We start from the raw sequence: 24,315 nt of genomic DNA on the forward strand, positions 1-24,315 counted from the left end.
ATCTGTCTATCTATCTATGTATCATCTATCTAATCTATCATCTGTCATCTATCATCCATCTATCTACCTATGTATCTATCTATGTATCTGTGTATCCGTCTATGTGTCTATTTATCCATCTATCTCTTCTATCTATCATCTATCTATGTATCTGTCTATGTATCTATGTATCTATGTGTCTATCTATCCATTTATCTATTCTATCTATCTATCATCTATCATCTATCTAATCTATCATCTGTCATCTATCATCTACCTATGTATCTATCTATGTATCCGTCTATGTGTCTATCTATCCATCTATCTGTCTATCTTTTCTATCTATCATCTATCTATCTATCTATCATCTACCTATGTATCTGTCTATGTATCTTGTATCTATGTGTCTATCCATTTATCTATTCTATCTATCTATCTATTGATCTATCTATCTGTCTATCTATTGGTCTATCTATGTATCTATGTATCTATCTATATATCTGTCTATCTGTCTATCCATCTATCATCTATTTTCTATCAATCATCTATTTATCTATCATCTATCATTTATTATCTATCATCCATCTATCATCGATCTATCCATCGTCTATCTATTATCCATCTAGAGTCTATCTATCTATCTGTCATCTATCCATTCATCCACCTATCTATCCATCTATTTATCCATTCATCTATCTATCTAATCTATCTATCTAATCTATCTATCTATTATCTGTCTATTTTATCTATTTTCTATCTATCTATCTATGTCTATCATCTATCTAAAATTCATCCATTATGGCTGGGCAATGTGGCTCACGCCTGTAATCCCAGCATTTTCGGAGGCTGAGGCGGGCAGATCACTTGAGGTCAGGAGTTCGAGACCAGCCTGGCCAACATGGTGAAATCCTGTCTCTACCAAAAATATAAAAAATTGGCTGGGGGTGGTGGTGCACACCTGTAATCTCAGCTACTCAAGAGGCTGAGGCAGGAGAATCACTTGAACCTGGGAGGCGGAGGTTGTAGTGAGCTGAGATCGCGCCACTGCACTCCAGCCTGGGTGACAGAATGAGACTCTGTCTGTTAAAACAAAATAAAATAAAATAAAATTCATCTATCATCTATCTATCAAATATCTATCAGTCAATCATCTATCTAGCTATCATCTGTTACCTATACATCTATTCATCTATCATATATATTTTCATCTGTCATCTATCAGTCATCTATCTGTCTTCTATATATATCATCTATTTTTAAAATTTCTTTTGAGACCCATTTTCACCACACCTGGCCTCATCATAGAATCTTTCTCCCCTCCCTCTCTTTTCTCCACCTGCACAACCCTGATCTCATGCAGGTGACCGATGACCCTCCCCCCCACAGTCTGACTCCCACCTGCATGCATCTTATAAAGTCTTCTCCAGTTTAGGCATGCAAAGGATTGAATGTCTGCATTGCTCTTCCTTTGGTGCAGTGCGGTTGGGCAGGTGCAGTGAGGTTGGGCAGGTGCAGTGCGATTGGGCAGGCACAGTGGGGTTGGGCAGGCACAGAAGGGTTGGGCAAGTGCAGTGCGGTTGGGCAGGTGAAGTGGGGTTGAGCAGGTTCAGTGTGGTTGGGCAGGTGCAGTGCGGTTGGGCAGGTGTAGTGGGATTGGGCAGGTGCAGTGGGATTGGGCAGGTGCAGTGCGGTTGGGCAGGCACAGTGTGTTTGGGCAGGTGCAATGGGGTTGGGCAGGCGCAGTAGGGTTGGGCAGGTGCAGTGGGGTTGGGCAGGTGCAGTGGGATTGGGCAGGTGCAGTGGGGTTGGACAGGCGCAGTGGGGTTGGGCAGGTGCAGTGGGGTTGGGCAGGTGCAGTGGGGTTGGGCAGGTGCAGCGGGGTTGGGCAGGTGCAGTGGGGTTGGGCAGGTGCAGTGCGGTTCTGCAAAAGCTCCCTCTCAGCCAATATTGACAGCCTCTGCCCACCCATTCCTTGGAGAGGGTCCTTAGGTGCCAAAGAACACAGGGGAGGGGCTGATCGCCACAGCCTTCAGGGGCCTCAGTCATCCTAGGCCCTATCTCTGCTGGCTGTTTTTTATTTTTTATTTAATTTTATTTTATTTATTCATTTATTTTGAGACAGAATCTCGCCCTGTCACCCAGGCCGGAGTGCAATCGCATGATCTGGGCTCACTGCAACCTCTGCCTCCCAGGTTCAAGCGATTCTCCTGCCTCAGCCTCCTGAGTACAGCACCTGCAATTACAGGTGCCCGCCACACCCGGCTAAGATTTTGTATCTTTAGCAGAGACGGAGTTTCACCATGTTGGCCAGGCTAGTCTCGAACTCCTGACCTCAGGTGATCCGCCCGCCTCGGCCTCCCAAAGTGCTGGGATTCCAGGCATGAGCCACTGTGCCTGGCCACAGCTCCTCTCTGTCACCCAGACTGGAGTGCAGTGGCGTGATCTTGGCTCACTGCAACCTCTGCCTCCCAGGTTCAAGTGATTCTCCTGCCTCAGCCTCCTGAGTAGCTGGGATTACAGGCGTGTGCCACCACACCCAGCTTTTTTAATTTTTATTTTTATTTTGTATTTGTAGTAGAGACGAGTTTCACCACGTTGGCCAGGCTGGTTTTGAACTCCTGACCTCAAGTGATCCACCTGCCTTGGCCTGGCAAAGCGCTGGGATTGTAGGCATGGCCACCACGCCCAGCCTCTGCTGTCTCTTTGACACCGGAGGCCTCTGCTTCTGAGCTAAATGGGGCCTGAGGTCTCTGAAACCCACAGGTTCCTACCCAGGAATGTGGTGCTCCCTTGGGGAGGTGGACCGGCTTCCTGGGGTGCCCTGTGGGGGTCTCCTCCTCTCACTTCTTGCAGGCCCAGAGGATTCCACGCTTTTCCTTCCTTGCTGTGTTTTAGATGCTTCTCCCCACCAAGAGCCTGGCCCCATCTCTTCCCCAAGCTTTGACTTGTGAATCAAAAGGTCAGGGGTAGAAGGTTCTGGAAGACTGCCTCTGCTCCATCGTCAAATCTCCCCTGAAACTCGGAAGCAAGGGGCTGGCTGGGGTTTGCAGGAGGGACGTGGAACACCCAAGAGGGAGGAAACAGCTGGCACCTCACCGTCAGATCCATCCCAAGCTCGGCTCTCTCTTGGCTCCAAGCCCTGAAGTCCCCTGTAGGCCCTAGATCACCTGTCAGCCACCATCTCAGTTGATGTTTCAGTATCTGTGGCGATTGAATTACTCACTGATCGTGGGAGGCAAAATAATGTCCCGTAAATATGGCCACGTCCTAATCCCATGTGGGAGACAGAATAATGGCCCCAAAGATGTCCACGTCCTAATTCCATGTGGGAGACAGAATAATGGCCCCAAAGATGTCCACGTCCTAATTCCATGTGGGAGACAGAATAATGGCCCCAAAGATGTCCACGTCCTAATTCCATGTGGGAGACAGAATAATGGTCCCAAAGATGTCCACGTCCTAATTCCACGTGGGAGACAGAATAATGGCCCCCAGCATGTTCTTACCTGGATAAGCATGCTGTCGACACATTACAGAATGCTCTCTATGGAAGGAGGACTTTTATTCCAGGGATATTGCCATGGAGAGATGATTCTGGAGTGTCCACATGGGCCTGACATGTAATTACAATTGTCCTTATAAGGAACAGGTGCGGTGGTTCACACCTGTAATCCCAGCACTTTGAGAGGTTGAGGCAGGTGGGTCACCTGTGGTCAGGTCAACACGGTGAAACCGCATCTCTACTAAAAATACAAAAATTAGCCAGGTGTGGTGGCAGGTGCCTGTCATCCCAGCTACTCGAGAGGCTGAGGCATGAGAATTGCCCGAACCCGGGAGGTGGAGGTTGTAGTGAGCTGAGATCGTGCCACTGCACTCCAGCCTGAATGACAGAGCGAGACTCCATCTCAAATAATATTAATAATTTATAATAATAATAATAATAATAATTGTCCTTATAAGAGGGAGGCAGGAGAGTCACAGTCCAGTGAGATATGAGGAGGCAACAGCAGGCCTGAGTGACAGCAACCACCAATGAAGAAAGTCAGCCTTTTCTAGATGTGGGAAATGGAGGGAAATGAATTTCCATCTCGTCTTAGTCTGTTTTGCATTGCTACAAAGGGATTCCCCAGGCTGGGTGATGTATTTTAAAGAGAGGTTTATTTGGCTGGACGCGGTGGCTCAGGCCTGTCATCCCAGCACGTGGAGAGGCCAAGGGGGGCGGATCACGAGGTCAGGAGTTCGAGACCAGCCTGACCAACAGGGTGAAACCCTGTCTCTACTAAAATACAAAACAAAACAAAAAAAAGTAGCCGGGAATGGTGGCGGGCGCCTGTACTCCCAGCCACTTGGGAGGCTGAGGCAGGGGAATTGCTTGAACTGGGGAGATGGAGGTTGCAGTGAGCAGAGATTGTGCCACTGCACTCCAGCCTGGCGACAAAGCAAGATTCCAACTTAAAAAAAAAAAAAACAGGTTTATTTGGCTGATGATTCCACAGACTGTACAGGAATTGTGCCTTCAGCATCTGCTGCTGAGAACCTCAACAACTTCCACTCCTGGTGGGAGAGGAAGGGGAGCTGGTGTTACATGTTGGGAGAGGTGGCAAGAGGCAGGGAAGGAGGTACCAGCCTCTTTTTCTTTTTACCTTTTTTTTTGGAGACAGAATCTAACTCTGTTGCCCAGGCTGGAGTGCAATGGCGTGATCTTGGCTCACTGCAGCCTCCGCCTCCCGGGTTCAAGCAATTCTGCTGCCTCAGCCTCCTGAGTAGCTGGGACTACAGGTGCACCTGCCACCACACCCGGCTAATTTTTTGTATTTTAGTAGAAACGGGGTTTCACCATGTTGCCCAGGCTGGTCTCGAACTCATGAGCTCAGGCAATCCACCCGCCTCGGCCTCCCAAAGTGCGAGGATTACAGGTGTGAGCCACCATGCCCGGGCACCAGCCTCTTTTTCATAACCAGCTCTTTCAGGAACAAATAGAGAAAGAACTCACTCATTACTACAAGAAAGGCACCAAGCCATCTATAAGGAGTCCGCCCCCTCTTGATTCAAACACCTCCTGCCAGGTCCCACCTCCGACCCAGAGAACCAAATTTCAAACTGAGATTTGCAAAGGACAAACAACCAAACTATATCATCACTTTGTCCTGCAGAAGGAACCGGACCTACTAAAAACTGGATTTATAACCCAGGGAGGCCTGGCACTGTACAATAATAATTTTTTTTTTTTGAGACGGAGTCTCGCTCTGTCGCCCAGGCTGGAGTGCGGTGTTGTGATCTCGGCTCACTGCAACCTCCTCCTCCTGGGTTCACGCCATTCTCCTGCCTCAGCCTCCCGAGTAGCTGGGACTACAGGCGCCCGCTACCACGTCTGGCTAATTTTTTGTATTTTTAGTAGAGATGGGGTTTCACTATGTTAGCCAGGCTGGTCTCGATCTCCTGACCTCGTGATCCGCCCGCCTCAGCCTCCCAAAGTGCTGGGATTACTGGTGTGAGCCACCGCGCCCGGCCATCAATTTTTTTTTTTTTTTTTTTTTAATGAGATGGAGTTTTGCTTTTGTAGCCCAGGCTGGATTGCAATGGCGCAATCTCAGCTCACCAGGTCAGTTATTCAAGGAGGAGGCTACACAGTACCTCAGTGGTTGGGTTGGAAGGAGATGCAAAAGCTTCTTGGAGTCTAAGCATCTTTGCGAAATATCACTTTTTTTGAGACAGAGAGATGGGGTCTTAGTTTGTCACCCAGGCTGGAGTGCAGCGGTGCAATCATAGCTTACTGTCAGCTTGAACTCAAGTGATCCTCACACCTCAGCCTCCCGGATAGCTGGCACTACAGGCACAAGCCACCACGCCCAGCTAATTTTTGCCTTTTTTGTAGAGACAGGGTCTTGCTATGTTGCCCAGACTGGTCTTAAACCCCTGTCTCCAGCAATCCTCCAAAGTGTTAGGATTACAGGCATGAGCCACGGCGCCCAGCCAAACATCAGGTTTTTATCATTTATTATTATTGTTTGTTTTGAGATGCAATCTTGCTCTGTCACCCAGGTTGGTGTGCAATGGCGCGATCTCGGCTCACTACAACCTCCGCCTCACGGGTTCAAGCAATTCTCCCGCCTCAGCCTCCCAAGTAGCTGGGATGATGGGCGTCCGCCGCCGCGCCTGGGTAAATTTCTGCATTTTTAGTCCAGATGGGGTTTCACCATGTTGGGCAGGCTGGTCTTGAACTCCTGACCTCAGGTGATCTGCCTGCCTTGGCCTCCCAAAGTGCTGGGATTACAGGCGTGAGCCACCGCGCCCAGCCCCAAATGTCATGTTTTTAAATAAAAACATAGAAAATGATATAAAGGTTCACAGCATCATCAAGAAAACAGTTCCTCACTGTCGCAGAGGCGGAGATGTCCATGCCATTCCTACACCCTCTGGGTCTCAGGTAATTTCCTTCACGGTCAAGACCTCTTCGCGGTAGCCTTTACCTTCCTCTGGGGTGAATTCCTCCCAGATGATCTGAGAAAAAGGAGGGTTCAGGCTGTCAGATCTTCACGAGCTCAGCCTGGGACTCAGTGGGCTGTGTTTATTTTCTTTTTCTCCCTCGAGACGGAGTCTCATTCTATTGCCCAGGCTGGAGTGCAGTGGTGTCATCTCAGCTCACTGCAACCTCGGCCTCCCGGGTTCAAGCGATTCTCCTGCCTCAGCCTCCTGAGTAGCTGGGATTACAGGTGACCGCCACCACAAATTTGACTGATCAGATGAGGCCCACCCTTCTCCTTTAGACCTTCAGCTGATTAGACGAGGCCCCCCTTCCCCCTTTAGACCTTCGACTGATCAGATGAGGCCCACCCTTCCCTATATACCTTCAACTGATTAGACGAGGCCCACCCTTCTCCTTTAGACCTTCAGCTAATCAGATGAGGCCCACCCTTCCCGATACACCTTCAACTGATTAGAAGAGGCCCACCCTCCCCTTTAGACCTTCAACTGATTAGACGAGGCCCACCCCTCCCCCTTTAGACCTTCAACTGATGAGACGAGGCCCACCCTTCCCCCTTTAGACCTTCGACTGATTAGACGAGGCCCACCCTCCCCCCTTTAGACCTTCGACTGATTAGACGAGGCCCACCCTTCCCCCTTTAGACTTTCCACTGATTAGACGAGGCCCACCCTCCCCCCTTTAGACCTTCGACTGATTAGACGAGGCCCACCCTCCCCCCTTTAGACTTTCGACTGATTAGACGAGGCCCACCCTTCCCTATATACCATCAACTGATTAGACGAGGCTCCCATTCCTTTAGACCTTCAACTGATTAGGTGAGGCCCACCCTTCCCTATATACCTTCAACTGATTAGACGAGGCCCCCCTTCCCCCTTTAGACCTTCAACAGATTAGATGAGGCCGACCCTTCTCCTTTGGACCTTCGACTGATTAGATGAGGCCCACCCTTCCCTATATACCTTCAACTGATTAGACGAGGCCCCCCTACCCGCTTTAGACCTTCAGCTGATTAGATGAGGCCCACCCTTCCCTATATTCCTTCAACTGATTAGACGAAGCCCCCCTTCCCCTTTAGACTTTTAACTGATTAGATGAGGCCCACCCTACCCTATATACCTTCATGTGATTAGATGAGGCCCACCCTATCCTATATACCTTCAACTGATTAGACGAGGCCCCCCTTCCCCCTTTAGACCTTCGACTGGTTAGACGAGGCCCACCCTTCCCTATATACCTTCAACTGATTAGATGAGGCCCAGCCTACCCTATATACCTTCGAGTGATTAGATGAGGCCCACCCTATCCTATATACCTTCAACTGATTAGACGAGGCCCACCCTTCCCTATCTACCTTCAACTGATTAGATGAGGCCCGGCCTACCCTATATACCTTCACGTGATTAGATGAGGCCCACCCTATCCTATGTACCTTCAACTGATTAGACGAGGCCCCCCTTCCCCCTTTAGACCTTCGACTGATTAGATGAGTCCCACCCTTCCCTATATACCTTCAACTGATTAGATGAGGCCCACCCTTCCCCTTTAGACCTTTAACTGACTAGATGAGGCCCACCCTTCCCCCATATACCTTCGACTCATTAGACAAGGCCCACCCTTCCCCCTTTAGACTTTTAACTGATTAGATGAGGCCCACCCTACCCTATATACCTTCAACTGATGAGACAAGGCCCACCCTTCCCCCTATAGACCTTCAACTGATTAGATGAGGCCCACCCTTCCCCCTTTAGACCTTTGACTGACTAGACGAGGCCCACCCTTCCCCCTATATACCTTCGACTGATTAGTTGAGGCCCACCCTTCCCCCTTTAGCCGCCACCAGCTAAATTTTGTACTTTCAGTCGAGATGGGGTTTTACCATGTTGGCCAGGCTGGTCTCAAACTCCTGACATCGAGGTGATCCACTCGCCTTGGCCTCCCAAAGAGCTGGGATGACAGGCGTGAGCCACTGCACCTGGCCAGGGGTTTTTCCTGGGGTAAAGATCTGAGACAGATCCACCCATGGGACCTCATAGTTGACGATGAACAGGGTGGTCTTTGGAAGAGCTTGTGAGCATGAAACCAGGGCAGGGTACAGCAGGTGCTACGCCCCTGGAGCTGACGGAGCTCAGAGAAGGGAAGGTTGAAGCCTGAAGCCGTCATCCTGGCACCTCGATGTGGGGGACCCCTGGGGGTCACTGGAAAGCGGGGGCCGGGGAGGAGGCTGGCGTTGGGGTGGAAGGTAACGGAATGACAGATGGCCGGGTCTAGGATGGGGGTGTGCAAGTGGCAACCAGGAGGATGTTACCTATGTGGCAGGGAAGAGGGCGGTGGGGGCAACCCTGGGCTCGAACTGGAGTTCCCCATGGGAGGAAGACACAGCCCCTGAGCTGGAGAGAGTTGAGTGGGAGAGGGCCACCCACGGGCTCTTGGGATGTGGGTCACGCAAGTCTCTCACCCTTAGTCACCCTCTCTGGGGTCTTGCTGTTCAGCCTCTCTCTTGGTCTCTCTGCCTCTTTTCTCTGTCTCCCTCTCTGTCTCTCTTTCCTCCCCCTCTCACCTTCTTCCACCCCCATCTCTGGGTCTCTATCTCCATCTTCCTGTGTGTCTGCCTCTTTTGGGTTCAGTCTCTGTTTCTCTTTCATCTCTTGGCCTTCGTCTCTGATACCCGGCACCACTGACGTGTCCCCGTGACTAGGCTACAGAACCCAGTTATTGAATCAAACCATGACTCAGCGGCTGGTACGAAGGGGCTTTGTAGATGTCAAGTCCACAATCAGCTGATTTCCAGGAAAAGAAATTGGACTGGAGAATGTGGGTGGGCCTTATCTAATCAGTCAAAGGTCTAAAGGGGGTGGGCCTCATCTAATCAGTTGAAGGTCTGAAGAAGGGTGGGCCTCATCTAATCATTTGAAGGTCTAAAGGTGGTGGGCTTTGTGTAATTAATAAGCTGAAGGTCTAAAGGGGAAGGGGGGAAGGGTGGGCTTCATCTAATCAGTCGAAGGCCTGAAGGGGGATGGGTGGGCCTCATCTAATCAGTTGAAGATCTAAAGGGGAATGGCGGGTTTCATCTAATCAGTCGAAGGTGTAAATGGGTAGAGTGGGCCTCGTCTAATCAGTTGAAAGTCTAAAGAGGAAGAGTGGGCTTTATCTAATTCATAAGTTGAAGGCCTAAAGGGGAAGGCTGGGCTTCATCTAATCAGTTGAAGGTCCCAAGTGGAAGGGTGGGTCTCATCGAATCCATCCAAGATCTAAAGGGGGAAGGGTGGGCCTCATCTGATCAGTCAAAGGTCTAAAGGGGGAAGGGTGGGCCTCATCTAATCAGTGGAAGGTACATAGGGGAAGGGCGGGACTCAACTAATCAGTCGAAGGTCTAAAGGGGGAAGGGTGGGCCTCATCTAATCAGTGGAAGGTATATAGGGGAAGGGTGGGCCTCATCTAATCAGTGGAAGGTATATAGGGGAAGTGCGGGCCTCAACTAATCAGTCGAAGGTCTAAAGGGGGAAGGGCGGGCCTCATCTAATCAGTGGAACGTACATAGGGGAAGGGCGGGCCTCATCTAATCAGTGGAAGGTATATAGGGGAAGGGCGGGCCTCAACTAATCAGTCGAAGGTCTAAAGGGGGAAGGGTGGGCCTCATCTAATCAGTGGAAGGTATATAGGGGAAGGGCGGGCCTCTTCCAATCAGTGGAAGGTATATAGGGGGAAGGGTGGGCCTCATCTAACCAGTGGAAGGTATATAGGGGAAGGGCGGGCCTCAACTAATCAGTCGAAGGTCTAAAGGGGGAAGGGCGGGCCTCATCTAATCAGTGGAACGTACATAGGGGAAGGGCGGGCCTCATCTAATCAGTGGAAGGGATATAGGAGAAGGGCGGGCCTCATCTAATCAGTGGAAGGTATATAGGGGAAGGGTGGGCCTCAACTAATCAGTCGAAGGTCTAAAGGGGGAAGGGTGGGCCTCATCTAATCAGTGGAAGGTATATAGGGAAGGGTGGGCCTCAGCTAATCAGTGGAAGGTATGTAGGGAAGGGCGGGCCTCATCTAATCAGTAGAAGGTATATAGGGGTAGGGTGAGCCTCATCTAATCAGTGGAAGGTATATAGGGGAAGGGCGGGCCTCATCTAATCAGTGGAAGGTATATAGGGGTAGGGTGGGCCTCATCTAATCAGTGGAAGGTATATAGGGGAAGGTCGGGCCTCAACTAATCAGTCAAAGCTCTAAAGGGAGAAGGGTGGGCCTCATCTAATCAGTGGAAGGTATCTAGGGGACGGGCGGGCCTCATTTAATCAGATGAAGGTATATAGGGAAGGGTGGGCCTCAGCTAATCAGTGGAAGGTATATAGGGGAAGGATGGGCCTTATCTAATCAGTCGAAGGTATATAAGGAAGGGTGGGCCTCAGCTAATCAGTGGAAGGTATATAGGGGAAGGATGGGCCTTATCTAATCAGTCGAAGGTATATAAGGAAGGGTGGGCCTCAGCTAATCAGTGGAAGGTATGTAGGGGAAGGGTGGGCCTCATCTAATCAGTCAAAGGTTTAAAGGGGGAAGAGTGCGCTTCACCTAATCAGTCAAAGGTCTCAAGGGGGAAGGGCGGGCCTCATCTAATCAGTGGAAGGTATATAGGGGAAGGTCGGGCCTCATCTAATCAGTCAAAGGTCTAAAGGGAGAAAGGTAGGCCTCATCTAATCAGTCGAAGGTATAAAGGGGAGGGTGGGCCTCATCTAATCAGTAGAAGGTCCAAAGGAGAAGCGTGGGCTTCATCTAATCAGTCGAAGGTATAAAGGAGAATGGTGGGCTTCATCTAATCCGTCAAAGGTCTAAACGGGGAGAGTGGGCCTCATTTAATCAGTTGAAAGTCTAAAGGGTAAGGGTGGGCCTTATCTAATAAGCTGAAGGTCTAAAGGGGATGGGTGGGCCTTATCTAATCAGTCGAAGGTCTAAAGGGGAATGGCGGGTTTCATCTAATCAGTCGAAGGTGTAAATGGGTAGAGTGGGCCTCGTCTAATCAGTTGAAAGTCTAAAGAGGAAGAGTGGGCTTTATCTAATTCATAAGTTGAAGGCTTAAAGGGGAAGGCTGGGCTTCATCTAATCAGCTGAAGGTCCAAAGGGGAAGGGTGGGTCTCATCGAATCCATCCAAGATCTAAAGGGGGAAGGGTGGGCCTCATCTGATCAGTCAAAGGTCTAAAGGGGGAAGGGTGGGCCTCATCTAATAAGTGGAAGGTATATAGGGAAGGGTGGGCCTCAGCTAATCAGTGGAAGGTATATAGGGGAAGGGTGGGCCTCATCTAATCAGTCGAAGGTCTAAAGGGGGAAGAGTGCGCTTCATCTAATCAGTCAAAGGTCTAAAGGGGGAAGGGCGGGCCTCATCAAAGCAGTGGAAGGTATATAGGGGAAGGGCGGGCCTCAACTGATCGGTTGAAGGTCTAAAGGGGGAAGGGCGGGCCTCATCTAATCAGTGGAAGGTACATAGGGGAAGGGCGGGCCTCATCTAATCAGTGGAAGGTATATAGGGGAAGGGCGGGCCTCAACTAATCAGTCGAAGGTCTAAAGGGGGAAGGGTGGGCCTCATCTAATCAGTGGAAGGTATATAGGGGAAGGGCGGGCCCCATCTAAACAGTGGAAGGTATATAGGGGAAGGGCGGGCCTCATCTAATCAGTGGAAGGTATATAGGGAAGGGCGGGCCTCATCTAAACAGTGGAAGGTATACAGGGGAAGGGCGGGCCTCATCTAATCAGTGGAAGGTATATAGGGGAAGGGCGGGCCTCATCTAATCAGTGGAAGGTACATAGGGGAAGGGCGGGCCTCATCTAATCGGTGGAAGGTATATAGGGAAGGGTGGGCCTCATCTAAACAGTGGAAGGTACATAGGGGAAGGGCGGGCCTCATCTAATCAGTGGAAGGTATATAGGGAAAGGGTGGGCCTCATCTAATCAGTCGAAGGTATATAGGGAAGGATGGGCCACAGCTAATCAGTGGAAGGTATATAGGGGAAGGGCGGGCCTCAACTAATCAGTCGAAGGTCCAAAGGGGGAAGGGTGGGCCTCATCTAATCAGTGGAAGTTATACAGGGGAAGGGCGGGCCTCAATTAATCAGTCGAAGGTCTAAAGGGGAAGGGCGGGCCTCATCTAATCAGAGGAAGGTATATAGGGGAAGGGCGGGACTCATTTAATCAGTCGAAGGTCGAAAGGGGAAGTGTGGGCCTCATCTAATCAGAGGAAGGTATATAGGGGAAGGGCGGGCCTCATCAAATCAGTGGAAGGTATATAGGGGAAGGGCGGGCCTCAACTAATCAGTCGAAGGTCTAAAGGGGGAAGGGTGGGCCTCATCTTATCAGTGGAATGTATATAGGGGACGGGCGGGCCTCATTTAATCAGTTGAAGGTATATAGGGAAGGGTGGGCCTCAGCTAATCAGTGGAAGGTATATAGGGGAAGGATGGGCCTAATCTAATCAGTCGAAGGTATATAAGGAAGGATGGGCCTCAGCTAATCAGTGGAAGGTATATAGGGGAAGGATGGGCCTAATCTAATCAGTCGAAGGTATATAAGGAAGGGTGGGCCTCAGCTAATCAGTGGAAGGTATGTAGGGGAAGGGTAGGCCTCATGTAATCAGTCAAAGGTTTAAAGGTGGAAGAGTGTGCTTCACCTAATCAGTCAAAGGTCTCAAGGGGGAAGGGCGGGCCTCATCTAATCAATGGTAGGTATATAGGGGAAGGGCGGGCCTCAACTGATCGGTCGAAGGTCTAAAGGGGGAAGGGTGGGCCTCATCTAATCAGTGGAAGGTATATAGGGGATGGGCGGGCCTCATCTAATCAATGGAAGTTATATAGGGGAAGGGTGGGCCTCATCTAATCAGTGGAAGGTATATAGGGGATGGGCGGGCCTCATCTAATCAGTGGAAGGTATATAGGGGAAGGGTGGGCCTCATCTAATCACTGGAAGGTATATAGGGGAAGGGCGGGCCTCATCTAAACAGTGGAAAGTACATAGGGGAAGGGCGGGCCTCATCTAATCAGTGGAAGGTATATAGGGAAGGGCGGGCCTCATCTAATCAGTGGAAGGTATATAGGGAAGGGTGGGCCTCAGCTAATCAGTGGAAGGTATATAGGGGAAGGATGGGCCTAATCTAATCAGTCGAAGGTATATAAGGAAGGATGGGCCTCAGCTAATCAGTGGAAGGTATGTAGGGGAAGGGTAGGCCTCATGTAATCAGTCAAAGGTTTAAAGGGGGAAGAGTGCGCTTCACCTAATCAGTCAAAGGTCTCAAGGGGGAAGGGCGGGCCTCATCTAATCAATGGTAGGTATATAGGGGAAGGGCGGGCCTCAACTGATCGGTCGAAGGTCTAAAGGGGGAAGGGTGGGCCTCATCTAATCATTGGAAGGTATATAGGGGATGGGCGGGCCTCATCTAATCAATGGAAGTTATATAGGGGAAGGGTGGGCCTCATCTAATCAGTGGAAGGTATATAGGGGAAGGGCGGGCCTCATCTAATCAGTGGAAGGTATATAGGGGAAGGGTGGGCCTCATCTAATCAGTGGAAGGTATATAGGGGAAGGGCGGGCCTCATCTAAACAGTGGAAAGTACATAGGGGAAGGGCGGGCCTCATCTAATCAGTGGAAGGTGTATAGGGGAAGGGCGGGCCTCATCTAATCAGTGGAACGTACATAGGGGAAGGGCGGGCCTCATCTAATCAGTGGAAGGTATATAGGGAAGGGTGGGCCTCAGCTTATCAGTGGAAGGTATATAGGGAAAGGGTGGGCCTCATCTAATCAGTCGAAGGTATGTCGGGAAGGGTGGGCCACAGCTAATCAGTGGAAGGTATATAGGGGAAGGGTGGGCCTCATCTAATCAGTCGAAGGTATATCGGGAAGGGTGGGCCACAGCTAATCAATGGAATGTATATAGGGGAAGGGTGGGCCTCATCTTATCAGTGGAAGGTACATAGGGGAAGGGCGGGCCTCACCTAATCAGTGGAAGGTATACAGGGGAAGGACGGGCCTCAACTAATCAGTGGAAGTTATATAGGGGAAGGGCGGGACTCAACTAATCAATCGAAGGTCTAAAGGGTGAAGGGTGGACCTCATCTAATCAGTGGAAGGTATATAGGGGAAGGACGGGCCTCATCTAATCAGTGGAAGGTATATAGGGGAAGGGCGGGCCTCATCTAATCAATGGAATGTATATAGGGGAAGGGCGGGCCTCATCTAATCAGTCGAAGGTCTAAAGGGGGAAGGGCGGGCGTCATCTAATCAGTGGAAGGTATATAGGGGAAGGGTGGGCCTCAACTTATCGGTCGAAGGTCTAAAGGGGGAAGGTTGGGCCTCATCTAATCAGTGGAAGGTATGTAGGGAAGGGTGGGCCTCATCTAATCAGTCGAAGGGCTGACGGGGGAAGGGTGGGCCTCATCTAATCAGTTGAAGGTCCAAAGGAGAAGCGTGGGCTTCATCTAATCAGTCGAAGGTATAAAGGAGAATGGTGGGCTTCATCTAATCAGTCAAAGGTCTAAACGGGGAGAGTGGGCCTCATTTAATCAGTTGAAAGTCTAAAGGGTAAGGGTGGGCCTTATCTAAAAAGTTGAAGGTCTAAAGGGGAAGGGTGGGCCTCATCTAATCAGTCGAAGGTCTAAAGGGGAATGGAGGGTTTCATCTAATCAGTCGAAGGTGTAAATGGGTAGAGTGGGCCTCGTCTAATCAGTTGAAAGTGTAAAGAGGAAGAGTGGGCTTTATCTAATTCATGAGTTGAAGGCCTAAAGGGGAAGGCTGGGCTTCTTCTAATCAGCTGAAGGTCCAAAGGGGAAGGGTGGGTCTCATCGAATCCATCCAAGATCTAAAGGGGGAAGGGTGGGCCTCATCTGATCAGTCAAAGGTCTAAAGGGGGAAGGGTGGGCCTCATCTAATCAGTGGAAGGTATATAGGGAAGGGTGGGCCTCAGCTAATCAGTGGAAGGTATATAGGGGAAGGGTGGGCCTCATCTAATCAGTGGAAGGTATATAGGGGAAGGGCGGGCCTCAACTAATCAGTCGAAGGTCTAAAGGGGGAAGGGTGGGCCTCATCTAATCACTCGAAGGTCTAAAGGGGGAAGGGTGGGCCTCATCTAATCAGTGGAAGGTATATACGGGAAGGGCGGGCCTCAACTAATCAGTCGAAGGTATATAGGGAAGGGTGCGCTTCATCTAATCAGTGGAAGGTATACAGGGGAAGGGCGGGCCTCAACTAATCAGTCGAAGGTCCAAAGGGGGAAGGGTGGGCCTCATCTAATCACTCGAAGGTCTAAAGGGGGAAGGGTGGGCCTCATCTAATCAGTGGAAGGTATATACGGGAAGGGCGGGCCTCAACTAATCAGTCGAAGGTATATAGGGAAGGGTGCGCTTCATCTAATCAGTGGAAGGTATACAGGGGAAGGGCGGGCCTCAACTAATCAGTCGAAGGTCCAAAGGGGGAAGGGTGGGCCTCATCTAATCAGTGGAAGTTATACAGGGTAAGGGCGGGCCTCAATTAATCAGTCGAAGGTCGAAAGGGGAAGGGCGGGCCTCATCTAATCAGAGGAAGGTATATAGAGGAAGGGCGGGCCTCATCTTATCCGTGGAAGGTATATAGGGGAAGGGTGGGCCTCATCTAATCAGTGGAAGTTATACAGGGGAAGGGCGGGCCTCAATCAGTCGAAGGTCGAAAGGGGAAGGGCGGGCCTCATCTAATCAGAGGAAGGTATATAGAGGAAGGGCGGGCCTCATCTTATCCGTGGAAGGTATATAGGGGACGGGCGGGCCTCATTTAATCAGTTGAAGGTATATAGGGAAGGGTGGGCCTCAGCTAATCAGTGGAAGGTATATAGGGGAAGGGTGGGCCTAATCTAATCAGTCGAAGGTATATAGGGAAGGGTGGGCCTCAGCTAATCAGTGGAAGGTATGTAGGGGAAGGGTGGGCCTCATCTAATCAGTGGAAGGTATATAGGGGAAGGGCGGGACTTAACTAATCATTCGAAGGTCTAAAGGGCGAAGGGTGGGCCTCGTCTAATCATTGGAAGGTATATAGTGGAAGGGCGGGCCTCATCTAAACAGTGGAAGGTATATAGGGGAAGGGCGGGCCTCATCTAATCAGTGGAAGGTATATAGGGGAAGGGCAGGCCTCAACTTATCGGTCGAAGGTCTAAAGGGGGAAGGGTGGGCCTCAGCTAATCAGTCGAAGGACTAAATGGGGAAGGGCCGGCCTCATCTAATCAGTGGAAGGTATGTAGGTGAAGGGCGGGCCTCATCTAATCAGTGGAAGGTATATAGGGGAAGGGCGGGCCTCAACTAATCAGTCAAAGGTCTAAAGGGGGAAGGGCGGGCCTCATCTAATCAGTGGAAGGTATACAGAGGAAGGGCTGGCCTCAACTTATCGGTCGAAGTTCTAAAGGGGGAAGGGTGGGCCTCATCTAATGAGTGGAAGGTGTATAGGGGAAGGGCGGGCCTCAACTAATTAGTCGAAGGTCTAAAGGGGGAAGGGCGGGCCTCATCTAATCAGTGGAAGGTATATAGGGGAAGGGCAGGCCTCAACTTATCGGTCGAAGGTCTAAAGGGGGAAGGGTGGGCCTCATCTAATCAGTGGAAGGTATATAGGGAAGGGTGGGCCTCATCTAATCAGTCGAAGGGCTGACGGGGGAAGGGTGGGCCTCATCTAATCAGTTGAAGGTCCAAAGGAGAAGCGTGGGCTTCATCTAATCAGTCGAAGGTGTAAAGAAGAATGGTGGGCTTCATCTAATCAGTCAAAGGTCTAAACGGGGAGAGTGGGCCTCATTCAATCAGTTGAAAGTCTAAAGGGTAAGGGTGGGCCTTATCTAATAAGCTGAAGGTCTAAAGGGGAAGGGTGGGCCTCATCTAATCAGTCGAAGGTCTAAAGGGGAATGGAGGGTTTCATCTAATCAGTCGAAGGTGTAAATGGGTAGAGTGGGCCTCGTCTAATCGGTTGAAAGTGTAAAGAGGAAGAGTGGGCTTTATCTAATTCATGAGTTGAAGGCCTAAAGGGGAAGGCTGGGCTTCATCTAATCAGCTGAAGGTCCAAAGGGGAAGGGTGGGTCTCATCGAATCCATCCAAGATCTAAAGGGGGAAGGGTGGGCCTCATCTGATCAGTCAAAAGTCTAAAGGGGGAAGGGTGGGCCTCATCTAATCAGTGGAAGGTATATAGGGAAGGGTTGGCCTCAGCTAATCAGTGGAAGGTATATAGGGGAAGGGTGGGCCTCATCTAATCAGTGGAAGGTATATAGGGGAAGGGCAGGCCTCATCTAATCAGTGGAAGGTATACAGGGGTAGGGTGGGCCTCACCTGATCAGTGGAAGGTATATAGGGGAAGGGCGGGCCTCATCTAATCAGTGGAAGGTATATAGGGGAAGGGTGGGCCTCATCTAATCAGTTGAAGGCATATAGGGAAGGGTCGGCCTCATCTAATCAGTCGAAGGTCTAAAGGGGGTGGGCCTTGTCTAATTAATAAGCTGGATGTCTAAAGGGGAAGCGGGGAAGGGTGGGCTTCATGTAATGAGTTGAAGGTCTAAATGGGAAGGGTGGGTCTCATCTAATCAGTCAAAGGTCTAAAGGGAGAAGGGTAGGCCTCATCTAATCAGTCAAAGGTCTAAAGGGAGAAGGGTAGGCCTCATCTAATCAGTCAAAGGTCCTAAAAGGGAAAGGTGGGCTTCATCTAATCAGTCAAAGGTCTAAACGGGGAAAGTGGGCCTCATTTAATCAGTTGAAAGTCTAAAGGGTAAGGGTGGGCCTTATCTAATAAGCTGAAGGTCTAAAGGGTAAGGGTGGGCCTTATCTAATAAGCTGAAGGTCTAAAGGGGAAGGGTGGGCCTTATCTAATCAGTCGAAGGTCTAAAGGGGAATGGCGGGTTTCATCTAATCAGTCGAAGGTGTAAATGGGTAGAGTGGGCCTCGTCTAATCAGTTGAAAGTCTAAAGAGGAAGAGTGGGCTTTATCTAATTCATAAGTCGAAGGCCTAAAGGGGATGGCTGGGCTTCATCTAATCAGCTGAAGGTCCAAAGGGGAAGGGTGGGCCTCATCTGATCAGTCAAAAGTCTAAAGGGGGAAGGGTGGGCCTCATCTAATCAGTCGAAAGTATATAGGGAAGGGTGGGCCTCAGCTAATCAGTGGAAGGTATATAGGGGAAGGGTGGGCCTCATCTAATCAGTCGAAGGTATATAGGGAAGGATGGGCCTCAGCTTATCAGTGGAAGGTATATAGGGGAAGGGTGGGCCTCATCTAATCAGTGGAAGGTATATAGGGAAGGGCGGGCCTCATCTAATCAGTGGAAGGTATATAGGGGACGGGCGGGACTCAACTAATCATTCGAAGGTCTAAAGGGGGAAGGGTGGGCCTCATCTAATCAGTGGAAGGTATATAGGGGAAGGGCGGGCCTCAACTTATCGGTCGAAGGTCTAAAGGGGGAAGGGTGGGCCTCATCTAATCAGTTGAAGGTATATAGGGAAGGGTGGGCCTCAGCTAATCCGTGGAAGGTATATAGGGGAAGGGTGGGCCGCATCTAATCAGTCGAAGGTCTAAAGGGGGAAGGGTGGGCCTCATCTAATCCATCGAAGGTCTAAAGGGGGAAGAGCGGGCCTCATTTAATCAGCTGAAGGTGTAAAGGAGAAGAGTGGGCCTCATCTAATCAGTCAAAGGTCTAAAGGATAAAAGCTGAGGTTCCCCGTACAAGAGTTTTATTTCCTTTTTAAAAATTTCATCTCCCACTCTGAGAATGCAGGACGGTTCTGCCTCTGGGATGAGCATCAGCCCTGGCCTGACTTTCCAGCCTGCCAGCGTACTGCAACATAAGACACAGTCCCTGAGCTGGAGAGAGGTGGGTGGGAGAGGAGCGCCACTGGGGTCTCAGGGTGGAGGTCACATGGTTTCTCGCCCTTGTTCACCCTCTCTGGGCTCTCGCTGAGACTAAGTCCGACTCCTCTGTCTTCCCTGTCTCTCTCGGTCTCTCTGTGTCTCTTTTCTCTGCCTCCCTCTCTGTCTTTTTCCTCTATCTGTCTCTCTTCCACTCTCATCCCTTGGTCTCTGTCTCTCTCTCTCCCCTGTCCGTGTCCACCTATGTCTCTCTGTTTCTCTGTCTTTTTCTCTTTGTCCCTGTCTCTATGTCTCCTTCTCCCTCTCTCTCTCTCTTTTTCTGTCTGTGTCTTTCTCTGTGTCTCTCTGTCTTTGTCTCTCTCCCCTCTCTTTGCCTCTGTTCCTCTCTGTCTCTCTCCTCTCCCTGCTGGGGATGATTTTTTTGTTTTGTTTTGTTTTTGATAGAGAGTTTTGCTCTTGTTGCCCAGGTTAGAATGCAATGGTACGATCTCGGCTCACTGCAGCCTCCGCCTCCTGGGTTCAAGTGATTCTCCTGCCTCAGCCTCCAGAATAGGTGGGATTACAGGTGTGCGCCATCACACCTGGCTAATTTTTGTAATTTTAGTAGAGACGAGGTTTCTTCAGGTTGGTCAGGCTGGTCTCGAACTCCCGACCTCAAGTGATCCACCCGCCTTGGCCTCCCAAAGTGCTGGGATTACAGGTGTGAGCCACTGCACCCGGCCTAGTTCCTTAAGATTTTCGTCACTTGGTGATTCTTAGTGAAGTTCTGCATAGTTGAGCGCAGACACCCTGCACGTAGCATCCCTCACAGATGTGAGTCACCGCGACCGGCCCCCGCCTGGGTCTTTATGTTTGTTGTTTATCTGTCTCTGTTTCTCCATCTGTGTCTCTCTGATTGTCTTTTTCTCTTTGTAGGTCAGTCTTGCTCTCTGTGTGTCTCTCTCTCTCTTTCCTTCTCTCTTTTCTCCCTCCCTCCCTCTCTCTGTTTCTCTGTCTGTGTGTCTGCCTTTGTTTCTGTCAGTCTGTCTGCCTGTTTGTTTCCCTCTCCTTTGTGTCTTCTTCTCATTCTCTTCTACATTCCTCTCTCTCTCCTCCATCTCTCTCCCTCCATCTTTCTCTGCCTCTGTCTCTTGTCTCTATTTCCGCCTCTCCTCTCTACCTTCTTTTTTCTTTTGAGATGGAGTCTCACTCTGTCAGCCAGGCTGGAGTGCGGTGGTGCGATCTCGGCTCACGGCAACCTCCGCCCCCTGGGTTCAAGCCGTTCTCCTGCCCCAGCCTCCCGAGTCACTGGGATTTCAGGCGTACACCACCACGCCCAGCTAATTTTTTGCATTTTTAGCAGAGATGGGGTTTCACCACGTTGGCCAGGCTGGTCTCGAACCTCTGACCTCAGATGATCCACATGCCTCAACCTCCCAAAGTGCTGGGATGACAGGCATGAGCCACCGTGCCTGGCCCTCTCTACCGTCTTCTCCTCCTTTTTTTGACCACCACCCTGCCTCAGTTTCTCCTGATGGAGCTCACAGAGATGACTCTGACCCCAACCCTGGAGAAGACCCCGACCCGGGAGAAGGCCCAGGAGTGGGATACAGATTCCAGCCACACCGGTGGTGACACTGCGGTCCCAGCTGGTGGAGAAGCAAGATGGTTGACACTCAGAGGCCGTGTCCCACGCTCCCCACTCCCCACCTTCCATCCCAGGTCACTGCTCCGCCCACCCCTGCCTACCTCGTCTTCCACCTCATGGTTATCATTCAGTTTGTCTTTGATCTGTGGAACTGGCGGGAACAGCCGCTGTATCCTAAGGAACCTGAGACACAGAGAAAAAGTGTGAAGAGAATGAACCCCGGGTCACCAGGGTTCCTTCCATCAACGCCCTGTGCCGAGGGATGCTATGTGCAGGGTGTCTGCGCTCAACTATGCAGAACTTCACTAAGAATCACCAAGTGACGAAAATCTTAAGGAACTAGGCCGGGTGCAGTGGCTCACACCTGTAATCCCAGCACTTTGGGAGGCCGAGGCGGGTGGATCACTTGAGGTCAAGAGTTCGAGACCAGCCTGGCCAACGTGGTGAAACCCTGTCTCTACTAAAAATACAAACATTAGCTGAGTATCGTGGTGCTTGCCTGTAATCCCAGCTATTCAGGAGGCTGAGGCAGGAGAATTGCTTGAACCTGGGAGGTGGAGGTTGCAGTGAGCCGAGATTGCACCACTGCACTCCAGCCTGGGTGACAGAGTGAGACCCCATCTCAAAAAAAAAAAGAAAAAGAAAAAGAAAAAGAAAGAATCACCAAATGACGAAAATCTTAAGGAACTAGGCTGGGCATGGTGGCTCACACCTATAATCTCAGCACTTTGGGAGGCCGAGGCGGGTGGATCACCTGAGGTCAAGAGTTCGAGACCAGCCTGGCCAACATGGAGAAACCCCGTCTCTACTAAAAATACAAAAATTAGCCGGGCATCGTGGTGCACGCCTGTAATCCCAGCTACTCGGGAGGCTGAGGCAGGAGAATCGCTTGAACCTGGGAGGTGGAGGTTGCAGTGAGCCGAGATTGCAACACTGCACTGCAGCCTGGGCAACAAGAGCAAAAGTCTGTCTCAAAAAAACAAACAAACAAACAAACAAAAAAACCACCTCCAACCCAGAAACCACGCTCTTCAAGGCTGGTGGGATCAAGGCAGGTGTTTCCCCTCTGGAGCTCAGCCCTTCAACATCAGTGACCTCAGACTCCCTGAAGCTGCCCACAGCTGACTGCCTGTTCCATTCCCATCCCTGTGCCCGAGGGGCTGAGGGAAGATTCTAGAAAGATTCCCTGTGAGCATCACTGTGCATTCCTGTAGGATCTCCCATTTTCTCCATTCTTTTTGTTTGTTTTGAGATGGAGTCTCGCCCTGTCTCCCAGGCTGGAGTGCAGTGGTGCAATCTCAGCTCACTGCAAGCTCCGCCTCTCGGGTTCACGCCATTCTCCTGCCTCAGCCTCCCGAGTAGCTGGGACTACAGGCGCCCGCCACCACACCCGGCTAACTTTTTAGTAGAAACGGGTTTCACTGTGGTAGCCAGGATGGTCTCGATCTCCTGACCTTGTGATCCACCCGCCTTGGCTTCCCAAAGTGCTGGGATGACAGGCGTGACGCCCTTCTAAGAGACAGAAGAGGAGACACAGACACAGAGGAGGAGGTCACGTGGAGACGGAGGGAGAGACGGCAGTGACGGGGCCACAAGCCCAGGGACGTAGGGAGCCTCCAGGATCTGGGAAAGGCAGAAAGGATCATCCCTTACAGGCAAAAGCCACAGGAGACAGGAAGATACCGTAACCTTTGTGCCTGCACTCTGTGTTTCTCTCTTTTTATGTATTATTATTATTGTTATTTTTTGAGACGGAGTTTCACTCTTGTTGCCCAGGCTGGAGTGCAACGGCGTGATCTCGGCTCACCTCAACCTCCGCCTCCCGGGTTCAAGCGATTCTCCTGCCTCAGCCTCCCGAGTAGCTGGGATGAGAAGCGCCCGCCACCATGCCCGGCTAATTTTTATATTTTTTAGTAGAGATGGGGTTTCACCGTGTTGGCCAGGCTGGACTTGAACTCCTGACCTCAGGTGATCTGCCTACCTCGGCCTCCCAAAGTGCTGCGATTACAGGCATGAGCCACCGTGCCCGGCCGGGGTCAGTTTTTAAAGTATAATTTATTTATTTACTTACTTACTTACTTGGAGACGGAGTTTCGCTCTTGTTGCCCAGGCTGGAGTGCAATGGCATGATCTCTGCTCACCGCAGCCTCCGCCTCCCGGGTTCAAGCGATTCTCCTGCCTCAGCCTCCCGAGTAGCTGGGATGACAGGCACCCGCCACCAAACTCGGCTAATTTTGTATTTTTAATAGAGTGGGGGTTTCTCCACGTTGGTCAGGCTGATCTCGAACTCCCGACCTCAGGTGATCCTCCCGCCTCGGCCTCCCAAAGTGCCGGGATGACAGGCGTGAGCCAACACGCCCGGCCAAGGCTGTGTTTCTCTTTCTCAGAGACAGAGACAGAGACTGGACAAAGCGCTTTCCTCCCGGCCTGGCCTGTTTTCCTGGGGGAGGCCCAGGTGTTTCACAGGTTACCTTTTAAAGAGGAAGCCGAGGATGATGCCACAGACAAGGGTTCCCACGATCAGGAGCACGTAAATGTACACAGAGCCGAGGTTCCCGTCGTCAGAACCTAGAGAGACACACAGGTTTGCGTCTGCGGTGAATCGTTGACAGACATGTGAAAGGAAATTAAATCTCTTCGGGTGTCCAAATGTATTTAGCCAAAGGGAACAGTCAAGCTGAGAACTGGGTCCAGCAAACCTGCCTCCCTCTTTTTGGTTCTTAAGTAAGATGGCTCTGAGATGAAAGCAACCTGCCTGCCCTATGTTTTGCCCACAAGGAAATTTCTGCTGAGCTGTTAAAACTTCGCCACCATGGGCTGGATGCGGTGGCTCACGCCTGTCATCCCAGCACTTTGGGAGGCTGAGGCGGGAGGATCACCTGAGGTTGGGAGTTCGACACCAGCTTGACCAACATGGTGAAACCCCATCTCTCCCAAAAATACAAAAATTGGGCCAGGCACGGTGGCTCACACCTGTCATCCCAGCACTTTGGGAGGCCGACGCGGGAGGATCACCTGAGGTTGGGAATTCGAGACCAGCCTGACCAACATGGTGAAACCCCGTCTCTCCCAAAAATACAAAAATTGGGCCAGGCACGGTGGCTCACACCTGTCATCCCAGCACTTTGGGAGGCTGAGGCGGGAGGATCACCTGAGGTTGGGAGTTCGAGACCAGCCTGACCAACATGGTGAAACCCCGTCTCTCCCAAAAATACAAAAATTGGGCCAGGCACGGTGGCTCACGCCTGTCATCCCAGCACTTTGGGAGGCCGACGCGAGAGGATCACCTGAGGTTGGGAGTTCAAGACCAGCCTGACCAACATGGTGAAACCCCGTCTCTCCCAAAAATACAAAAATTGGGCCAGGCACGGTGGCTCACACCTGTCATCCCAGCACTT

The 24,315-nt window shown here is 50.9% G+C and overlaps 1 protein-coding gene across 8 annotated transcripts in view; it reads right to left on the reverse strand.

The window, feature by feature from the left end:
• Window positions 1-3,522: 3,522 nt before the first annotated feature.
• LOC746936 (colony stimulating factor 2 receptor subunit alpha) overlaps window positions 3,523-24,315 on the reverse strand; it is a 64,764-nt gene continuing 43,971 nt past the window's right edge. For all 8 annotated transcript variants that reach the window (XM_063805043.1, XM_063805041.1, XM_063805040.1 and 5 more), the window contains 3 exons: window positions 23,389-23,485; window positions 21,019-21,100; window positions 3,523-6,480 (listed from right to left, as the gene is read on the reverse strand). In XM_063805043.1, coding sequence (XP_063661113.1) covers window positions 6,403-6,480; window positions 21,019-21,100; window positions 23,389-23,485 — 257 coding nt within the window. In that variant the 3' untranslated portion in view covers window positions 3,523-6,402. The remainder of the gene's footprint in view (window positions 6,481-21,018; window positions 21,101-23,388; window positions 23,486-24,315) is intronic.

The sequence above is a fragment of the Pan troglodytes genome, chromosome Y (assembly GCF_028858775.2).
Source record: "Pan troglodytes isolate AG18354 chromosome Y, NHGRI_mPanTro3-v2.0_pri, whole genome shotgun sequence".
In the NCBI taxonomy this organism is placed as follows: domain Eukaryota; kingdom Metazoa; phylum Chordata; class Mammalia; order Primates; family Hominidae; genus Pan; species Pan troglodytes.